The sequence below is a fragment of the Lucilia sericata genome, unplaced genomic scaffold (assembly GCF_015586225.1).
Source record: "Lucilia sericata isolate MDLA Ls3-8-SP2 unplaced genomic scaffold, ASM1558622v1 Contig000021F_arrow, whole genome shotgun sequence".
NCBI classification, from domain to species: domain Eukaryota; kingdom Metazoa; phylum Arthropoda; class Insecta; order Diptera; family Calliphoridae; genus Lucilia; species Lucilia sericata.
This window is the reverse complement of record NW_023994059.1, coordinates 387,501-398,685: the sequence shown is the minus strand read 5'-3', so window position 1 is coordinate 398,685 and position 11,185 is coordinate 387,501. Positions and strand designations below refer to the sequence as shown.

Below are 11,185 nucleotides of genomic sequence, written 5' to 3'. Positions count from 1 at the left end.
TTTTTTATACATTTTGGTAGCAGTTTTTTTTTAATATTTTTGCATTAATTAATACGAAACAATGAAAAAAGTGAAGCAAACAAAACTGCTCACAACGCAAATTATAATTATGCATAATCAATGAAACACGAAATTAAAACTCATAAAATTAAAAACATTTTAAATTGGAAATAAAAATAAATTTGAAATTTATTAATTTCTCACACTTATCAAATAAATAAAAATAAGTAAGTGTGTTATATACATCTTTGCCGAATTTATATACCCATCAATAAAACCTTGTATTATTATTAGCATCAGGTTGACTTTCGGGAAGAGGCTTTTATGGGGACTTGGGTCAATTATGAAGCGTACTCTTTAGAACTTGAGTGCGTGGCGAATTTCTAATAATAAATCACGTTTTGCTGTATTTCTATTAATAACTTGTCTTTTAAACGCTTCATTGATAATAAAGTGATTTTATCTAATAGGAGTTATATGGGGAAAGGATTCAATAATGAATCGATCCTTTAGAATCTTGGTAGAGACAGTTCGGTTCATACAAAATAATGAGCTTAATAAATAAAATTTCTTCATGTAAAATGTCATCAATCTACTTGTATGAAGGCGTCCTTATATGGGGCCTAGGGTAAAATGTAGACCGATTTTTCCCTATGATCCTGAAAATTTATATTTTTATGGGTCTATAACCAATATTTCGTTGTATTACAAACTGAATGACAACATTATTATAACCGCCATATTTTTTGATAGAGGGTATAAAAGGTGAATGAATGATAAAAAATCAGCTTATGAGCGTAAAAAAAAACTGGAAATGTGGAATATATAGCAAAAACGTGACGATGCCCTACACTTGATATAAGTATTGATGTCTATATTAAAGATCGAGTTAATGTTGACCGACCCCTATTGAATTTGGTATATTGCTTAATTTGCAATTATGGAAGCTTAACAGTTGACTATAATAAATCATATACATATGTACATACGTATGTAGTATTTAAAACTGCTTAATTTCGAAAAACTTCATCATACTTGGAGCTAGAGATAGTTAACTTGACAAACGCAAAACCATACGACGCAACAAAAGCTAAATTAAAAAATATGGGTGAGAGAATCCAATAAGGCCTCTTAGAATAATGAAACAGTGGGTAGAACTACAAAGATCCTATGGGGTGACCCTGATGAGAACAAGACGAGAAATCTCCTCAAAATAAGCAATAGAGTTTAACCGACTCATAAAATGAAGCTGAGTTTATAGATGTACTTTAATTTGGGTGTTTAAATATTTACATTGTAATTGTTATAAGTTTAATGTCTCTTTTTATTGTTAAAATCTTTATAATAATGAAATCATATAACAGATGCCACTGGCTGTTGTAATATTATCGGCAGTGTTGGTTGTTTGCGATTCATTAGTCGTACATGTGTTCTGCTGTGCGGTGTTCGTGTCTGAACCACACTTTGAAAACCACTGTCGCCCACTACTTGATAATGGACCATACGCACCATTCCATTGGGTTCTAGTAGACCATATTGACCCATTACTTTGTCACCTTGACGTTCCTCTAAGTGCATCATGTGAACATTGCTCGGCGGATGATCGATAAAATAGTGATATTTATAGTTTAACTGGAAATAGAGGAAAATTTAGTTTTTTGGAAAAGTTGTTTAAATACTTTTCTGGCTTTTTTTTGTAATATTAAGAGATATTAAAAACTAGAGTAATCAATTATTTGGGTTTATGTTTTCATCATTGTAAAAATAGACTTTTCTGGTATAAAACCTAAAAAAAGCTAAAGTGATCTTTCATATTTTTTTACAAAAATCAATTTTTTGGTCGAAAATGAAAAATTTAAATAAGTTTTTTTATTAATTGGTTAATTAAAACAAATTTATCGCTTTTTGTGTTATTTGAAGTTTGGCAATTTTCAATTTTTCGAACAATTAGTCTATCAGTATTAATGGAACCACTGGTAATCGATTGATAAACCTAGTATAAACTATAAAGGGAAAATAAGTTTAGTTTCACTTTAAAATTTAAAATATTAATCATTCATATTTGCCAATATAATATTCATAAAGTTAATCTAATATTATTTTCTAGACTTTTGAAATTGAAAATTATACAAATGAGGTTGTATTAGAAAATATACCTTATCATCACCGGGATAATTGCGATAATTCGAATAATATTCCGTATGTAAAGGATTGACCAAACCAAAAGTCTTCCTGGTAAGCAAAAGCAGCATGATAAATATTATTAACAACAGCATATTAAATTTATTTTGAAACATATTTTGCTATAAAAGAAAAGAAAGAAATAAAAGAGAAATATTATTAAAAAAGTTTTAATAAAAATATTTAACAGAAACCTTTTTAGGTGTCTAAATAAATGGACAAAATTTCTTATATAATACTTATATAAACATCTCTTTTTGCAGTATGGTTCATTTCTTTGTTTAGTAAAATGTTGCCACGTTATATCTAAGTCACGTTAAACAATTTTCCATGAAACGTTTTACAAATTATTAACAAACATTTTTCACACTTGCTGCCACTTAAATAGAGTCAGTCAGACCAGAGTTAGTATTGTTTTGTTTGGATTTTCTGACGTGACGAACTTAATCAATTTGTTACCAAAAAATGTAAAATCCGGTAAGTTTACCACAACTACTTACTACCGTTGCCACTATTACTACTTCTTGCTACTACAGTTACTTTAAGTTATTTAGTTTAGGTCTCGCTCTTTCTATTTGATAATCATCTTGAAAAATGTTCATACTAACAGACATATTTGTATATATATGTATGTATATTCATTACCTTGTGTTTCTTTTTACAATTTAAAGGTTCAGTTGAATTTGACCCTTTCGTTTTTTTTTTGGTCTTGTACTCGTAACTGGGTAGTTTATATTGTAAATGTTTACAATTTTACTTAAGGTGTCTAAAGGTGTTTCTTTGAAAGTTAAAAATCTTTACATTTATTCAATCATGTTGTGGCTTTTATAAGGAAGAAGAAATCTTTATTATTAGACAATTTAACATGATCATGATGACGTTGATAAGATTTTATTGCATGCATGATTTCCTTAAAGATTTACATAAAGGGAGAGGTGAACTCAAAGTTGTTTAAATTGTATTGCAACAAGTTAAAAGTTAAAGATGTAATGATGGGTATAAGTAATAAATAGGAATAAAAAACTTATCGTAATATAGTTATTATTCGTATTTTTTTAGGAAATCTTATGAAAGCCTTTTGTATTTGTCAGCATACAAAACAAAAGACTTAAGCAAGAAGCGTTTTGAAGTAAGATTAGCTATTTAGATTCATTATATAGAAATGTTCCAAGATTTTAATTAAATATAGATTTTACAACTTCTTTTGAAGAGGATTGAAAGTTAATACAGACATCACTATAAAATCTTTACTAATCCATTTATTATCTTTTATTCATACATACTTCTGAATAGGTAGGGTTATAGTAATTACATTTTTATAACCCTTTGAAATAATTCAGTTAAACCTATAAAGCTTTATTTTTACAAAAACTTCAGTTTGTTTCGTTTCATTGTTGGCTTCAATAAATTAATAAATATTAATGAGAACTTCAAAAGACAAACACAATTAATTATGAAATATTAGCAATTATATTTTAATAATTTAATTTTTTCGTTAACATCTTGACACTTTTTTTTCCCAGATTACTTACATTTGACTTAAATAAAACAATACTCATATATAAATATTTATTTACCCACATTCACACATGAATTTTATGATTTTATTTTGGCAAAAAGAATTACGCAATTTTATTCCACTAATGCAATGCATTCAATTGTATGAAAAAAAAAACTAAATAATTGTTAAATAAAAATGAATGACCCACTTTTCATAAAACCGCCCAATTGCTAAATTGCACATTAACAAAAATGTATTTTCAATTTTTAATAATTAAATGAATTTCTTGTAAAGCGTAACAAACAAACCTGTTGTTCAAACTTGTAAAAGAAAATTATTATTTTTCTTTTAGACTACAAATTTGTTTTTTTTATTAGTATTTTTAATTTATGCAAAATCAAGTACATAACTGCAAACACTAAATAAATATGTAGTTTTTAATTTGTTTTTTTTTTTTTGGTTTTTAATATTTCACGCTTGGCATTAAATTGTAAAGACTGCAATTTAATTATTAGACATATTGTTTTAACAACTTTGAAGATTTGTTTTATGAAGGTGGCATTATAAAATCAACAAAAGTTGAATGAAAAAAAAAAAACCAACTTTAATGGAAACCATCATGAATGAGTCTTTAGTTCAATACTAATTTAGATGCTATGAATTTTTTTCACAGATTAACCCTTTTAATAGCGGAGATAACGTTATTACTGAGCATGGTTTGAATTTTAAAGTGTTGTTACTTTTACAGTTATTTCAAAGGCGGTTTTTGGCAAATATGGCAATGAGAAAAATATTTGTTATGTTTGACATATGTTTGACAAATTGCAATTAGACTTAACCCTTTAAAAACTGCGTCAGTATTTCTCCATGTCTCATAATTTATTATCAATTTAGCGATGCTTTTCTGCCCGCGTGTTAGTTAAAATCGGATAAAAATTGTGTTGGTAAATTAAAAAAAATCTATTTAGTTTGAAAATTTTTTTTGGATTTCTTTGTACATATTTCAATTTATTCCAATCACTTTAAGGGTTAATATATCTTATTGCAAATATTGGTTAGTTTATTTTATAATAGAAAAAAAGAAAATATTTATAAATTATAAATATTGCATGTGTGTTTTCCCAACAAAATAAAGTTAGTCATTTCATTTTATAACTTCTGTTTTGGTTTCCTTACAGCATCGATATTGATATTTTAATGTTTATATTTATTTTGTTTTAATAACTATTTTTTATATCTGGTCTGGATAAACAAGTTACAAAATACTATTATTACTAGCCGGCTCCTCTCAGCATTGTGTCACTGGGAAATGTCAAACCGGGTAGAAAAAAACCCAAAAAAAAAACTTAAACCCAAAAAAATTTTACAATTTTGTGATACAACATCAATGGGAGACTCGTACCAAACTGGACTTTTGAGTTTTGACTAAGTTTGGCAAGATTGCATTGAAGAAGAAATAAAAAACCGAAACAAAATTTCATAACTTCACAAGAAAAAAAAGACATAAAAGTAAAAATTACTTATTGTAAGTAAAAGCTATTACTCTAAAGACTGGATCATTTGATAACTTTTTGGCTAATGGCATAATTTTTAGCTTCTAGTAAATGAAAATGGTTAACAAATCAAAACACACAACAATGTAACAACTTGAAACAAAAACTAAAAAACAATTCAAAGTTTTTAGTTGCGAGAAGTAAAAAGAAAAAATCTTTTATTTTATACAAGACTTTTCAAATAGTTGTGAATTTTAATCACAAATTTATTTACACATTTATAACTCTTATTCGTGAAGTCTTTGAAGAATGGCAACAAGTTGTGGTTTTTTTTCTATTTATTTTGAAAAAATCAAAATTTAATAATATTTATTTATAATAATGATTTTAACACTGGCTTACTAAAGGTGAAAAGTTTAATTTGTTCGTCTTTGTGGTTAAAATTTTCAACCTCTTTCTTTAATTCAGTATAAATTATATTTGCTGCAGATGTTGGTATTTGAAAGGTTTCAAAATTGTTAAGGAAAATGCAGTTTGTGTAGTAAAATTGTAGCCGGTGGTGTGTAATTTTTATTGACATTTTTATTTTAAATTTAATCTACAAATTTAGAGGAGTTATTATTTTATTTGGTAATACTACTTCAAATAAAAAGTTGTGAAAATAAAATTGCTATTATGGGAATATTTTGATTGTTTTATTTAATTGAACATCAAATTTTAAGTTTATAAGGTATGATTGTAAATTTGTGGTTAAATAAGGGGAAACGAAATGAATTACTTTTATTTTCACCATCAATATTAAAATTTACTAATGAATCACTGAAAACTGAAAAAAAAATAAATGAGAATATGGGTTCCAGTTTTTTAAATCAACTGATCCACATTTACAAATTAAGGTTAACAAAATATTTCGAAGTTTTCAAGTTGGCATTTGAAATATGTAAGTATGTATTAAATTTATTGATATAAATTTTTAGTGATAGAGAATAAATACGGCACCAAGTTAACAAATTTACGGGAAGCATGCCGACTCTATCCTGCAAAATAAACCCTTTCTAAATTGCCTTTTTAAAATTTTGTGTAGTACGTAATTCTAAATTTATTCACTATCAACTTCATTAATTCAAATTGTTACAAAAAAATAATTGTCTTCATTTCAACATCTTAATATATATTTAGTATAATGAAGTTATATTAAAAAGTACACAAAAACCTATTAAACCTATAATTAAAAAAAACACCGAAAAAAAATATTAATTAAAATTTATTGATTTCAACACTTTAAACTTCCAACAAAATGCAACAGACGCTCTCAAATAAAAAAACAATCACACACAAAAGCCAATTAAGAAAGCGTTTTAAATTTTTTACAATAAGGACTGCGGAAATTGATCAATGATCAATGCAAGCTTCGCAAAAAAAATTTAGCTAAGTAAACCAAAAAATACTAAAATCTGCAACTCCGAAAACATGCTCTTAACAAATACGGCAAATCACGATTTAAATGTTTTCAATGCAAATTAAATAGACATACAGACAATGAAATGGCTTAAAAACGTTAGATGTTTAACAAACATAAAGACCAAGTTTAACCGAAAAACACACACAAATTTACATAAATCTTAAATGAATGAACAAAATATATGTTTATATTGTAGTAACAATGACTTTGGTACTACAAGTAAATCAAAATGCAGCAACAAAAATATAGAAAAAAGTGGCAACAAAAAAATGTTGACCATGCAAAAAAAAAATAAAAATAAAAAGGTTTTATTGTTAGTTTAAACGAATTCCAAAACACTTTAAATACAATTTTTTAACTAAAATGTTGTACTAGATCGAAATATAGAAGATCACTTTGAATTAAATGACTATAAGCTAGATCACTAAAATTAGTATAGGCTAGTACTAAATCAATATATACAAAATCAATGCATTATATCAATATAAACTAAATCACTTTAGAACATTTTATTTTAAACCATTTCATAAGATACTAGACAAGATTTCTAAATTACTATTGTCTCGATCACTATAGACCAGACATTATAGACTAAGACAAGACCAAAAACTGGATCAGTATGAATTACACCACTAAAAAACTTACCACTTTAGCCCCGCTTCACAATAAAATGACTCAATATATACACAGATAGATAGATAGATAGATAGATAGCTAGATAGATAGATAGATAGATAGAATAGGATAGATAGCTAGATAGATAGATAGATAGATAGATAGATAGATAGATAGATAGATAGATAGATAGATAGATAGATGATAGATAGATAGATAGATAGATAGATAGATAGATAGATAGATAGATAGATAGATAGATAGATAGATAGATAGATAGATAGATAGATAGATAGATAGATAGATAGATAGATAGATAGATAGATAGATAGATAGATAGATAGATAGATAGCTAGATAGATAGATAGAGCTCGATAAGAGAATAGATTAGATAGATAGATAGATAGATAAGCTTAGATAGATAGATCGATAGATAGATAGATAGATAGGATAGATAGATAGATAGTAGATAGTAGATAGATAGATAGATAGATAGATAGATAGATAGATAGATAGATGGATAGATAGATAGATAGATAGATAGATAGATAGATAGATAGATAGATAGATAGATAGATAGATAGATAGATAGATAGATAGATAGATAGATAGATAGATAGATAGATAGATAGATAGATAGATAGAGATAGATAGATAGATAGATAGATAGATAGATAGATAGATAGATAGATAGATAGATAGATAGATAGATAGATAGATAGATAGATAGATAGATAGATAGATAGATAGATAGATAGATAGATAGATAGATAGATAGATAGATAGATAGATAGATAGATAGATAGATAGATAGATAGATAGATAGATAGATAGATAGATAGATAGATAGATAGATAGATAGATAGATAGATAGATAGATAGATAGATAGATAGATAGATAGATAGATAGATAGATATACTACCGGCTGTACATGCTTAATTTCATGTTTCTTCGTTCAATATTATAAAAAATTCAAAAAATACCTTTTGAAGAACGAAAAAGTACCAAAAAGTCCTATTTTATAGGTTCTCTACATGCTTAATTTCATGTTTCTATAAACAAACATAGTACAAGAACAAAATTTACTACATGATAATGTGTGTTGTTGTTGTTAATTATTTTTGTCTATGCATTCACAAAAATTCCAATTTTTTAATGGAAGAATTATTGAACATTTGAGTCCCAAAGATGTTTTTGATCTTCATAAAATTGATTTCAACAAACGTACAGACGGACAGACACACAGACAGGCAGACAAACAGGCGTACATAGCTCAATCGACTCCTTATGAGATTAGAAAGTATCTTATAAACGTTTGGATGAAAATATAGTTATTTAAATTAGAACAATTACTGCAAAAATAACTCACCAACTAAGCACATGGATCACTAAAATTAACATATCTATAGAAAAATTGTAAATCGTAATAAATGTAAAAAAACAATAAATCAAAAACAAAAAAGTTTTCTTAAACAAGACAAACTTTAGCTGAAGTTCAGGGCGAAACAAAATGCATTGTACCACAAAGTGTCTGAGTATTATACCTGCAGAGACCATACTAGACCAGACCAGACAAAGTGTTACAAAAAAATTAATATCGTAGACAAAATAACAGACGGACAAACCCAGCAACTAAACAAAAAACTGTTACAAAATTGCAAGGAAATATTTTGTAGGTAAAATGAAAAGAAATTAATTTTTTTCTTGGTGAAATGGAAAGGAAGCTTTCAACACAAGGTAAAAGTTCAAGTTTTAGCTTATAAAGTAATAAATAATAAAGGGAAAAATAAAATCAAAATTTAATTTATAACAAAGGAAGAAATCTACCAATAATAATAATAATATACAAAAAATCCATAAAATAGTCTCACTATATAGAGATTAATAATTAAACTGCAACTTACCTTTTTCTTTTAACTGTTTGAATATTAAAACCACTTAAAAAAGAAATAAAACCAAAAGTTGTACAATTAAATGTTGAACTTTCAATTTTTCGAGGTTTTTAAAAGGCACACGAAAAATAACCAATTTAAATAAAAATTTGCATTTAGTTCTTCTTTTTTTCTTGAGGTTTTGGCAACATACAACCTCTGCCGAAAAATCACTGTTGCAGTAGTTTTGATTTTGTTTACGATATTTTTTTTTTTTTTTTTGTTAAATACACTTGAATTGAAACATTGATCTCATTGATACAATTGCCAAATACACGTATACGTACAACGAACAAAACAACAAACTGATTCAGCACACATCACGTATACGTACGAGTATGATCACACATTTACGTTACCTTTTGTATGTACACATGATTGTTTGATGATGATTGTATATAAATAAGTATGATTTTCGGAAATTTATTTATTTGTTTATTTCTATTCTTTTTATGTAATTCATGGATTGTTTGTTTATATCCCCGTCGATCGATTGAATTGTTTTGTTTATTTCTAACTGTCTGTCTATTCGGCGTTTTTTATTTTTCGTGAATCCAATTTAAAATCGAAAATATTCTTCAATTGCACTAAAATTGTAGATTTTTAGAAGAAAAATGTTGCGTTAGTTTTGTATGATGATGTTATTTTAACGTATGCCAAACTTAAAATGTTTATTGTGAACGTTCAAATTTATGTGTAATACTGAAAAATCTAGGTTTAATACTACAAACAAATGTGTTTTTCTTATTCAGTTTAATTTTTTTGTTGCTGTTACTGTTGTTGTTTGTTCATACCAAACCTTTAAGAAGATGTTGTACAAATTTTTTTGTTCGTTTTACAATGCAGTGCAGTTCAGTTTAGATCAGTTGAATACGGCGCTATGGTTGTTGTAGTTGTTGCCCTCTTAGAGCGATTATAAAGAATGGAATCGTTTTGGAATTTATTATACTAAATATAAAGTATAGAATTAAGCCGCGGTATTATTTAATTAATTTATAATTGAAGATCTAACATTTGCCAACAACTATTTGCTTAACAGATTTAATACTATCTTAGTTTAGCAATGATTGACACTTAAATTAATTTAAGTTTTTATAGAATTTTATAATTTTTGAAATAAGTAAATACATATGTAGAATCGTTTAAATGTTTAATTACTTTTGCAGTGTTAACATCAGTCTTATAGCTAATTTTTTAAGAAGTTATCAGAATGTGTAGAATTCTGTCAGAGATTTAATGAGATATTATATGAAATGTTTTTATACCTCTACTGTCCTGATCTAACTAACATACATATTACAGAACTTTTTTTCTCTAACAAATACATGAATAAATAAATATTTCTTGATGTTTGCTTTTTTATTTTATAATGGGATGTGACAATAACAATGCTGTTGTAACGCTGCATGTGTACAGCTGCAGTGCACATACACAAACTCAACGTTGCACATTATACTGCACTCTTTTTTATTTGAAGGTAATTCGTGCAATTTGTTTGAATTTGAGAGCATAAAAACAAAATGTATAAAAAATATATAGTTTTAATAAGTATAAAGAAATACCGAAACAATAAAATACTCGTGTACTAACAAATACAAGAAGTTTATAAAAAAAACTCCAAAAAATTAGAAGGGCTTTAACATTTCAAATATAAGAATCATAGTGGTGGTATACCATAAAAGTAGAATCATAAGAAACATTTATATTTGTTTTAATGTAAACTCAATTTAAATGACAAGATATTTGCATGTGTCTTTGAGATATTCATAAATAAGATGAAATTTTTGTAAGAAATATTTGTAAAGTCAACATGACCTATTAATTAAAGTTACAAAAGTTTTCCGTGTTTTCATTTTTGGGAAAGGTAATATTTGAATCATTACATACAGAGGAATTTTATAATACAAAAGTGACTAATGTAATTTTCTGAACAGGTAAAAGAATATACTAGATGTGGAGGAAATAACATTTTTCTCAGATAATAAAATATTTAAATTAATT

At 26.4% G+C, this 11,185-nt stretch overlaps 1 protein-coding gene across 1 annotated transcript; it reads right to left on the bottom strand.

The window, feature by feature from the left end:
- Positions 1-1,353: 1,353 nt before the first annotated feature.
- Positions 1,354-9,830, bottom strand: LOC119608641 (adult-specific cuticular protein ACP-20). The gene is made up of 3 exons (XM_037963141.1): positions 9,158-9,830; positions 2,157-2,303; positions 1,354-1,632 (listed from the first exon to the last, which is right to left on the bottom strand). The coding sequence occupies exons 2-3, from the start codon at positions 2,295-2,297 to the stop codon at positions 1,354-1,356; spliced, it is 420 nt and encodes a 139-aa protein (XP_037819069.1). The 5' UTR covers positions 2,298-2,303; positions 9,158-9,830.
- Between the last annotated feature and the right edge of the window lie 1,355 nt (positions 9,831-11,185).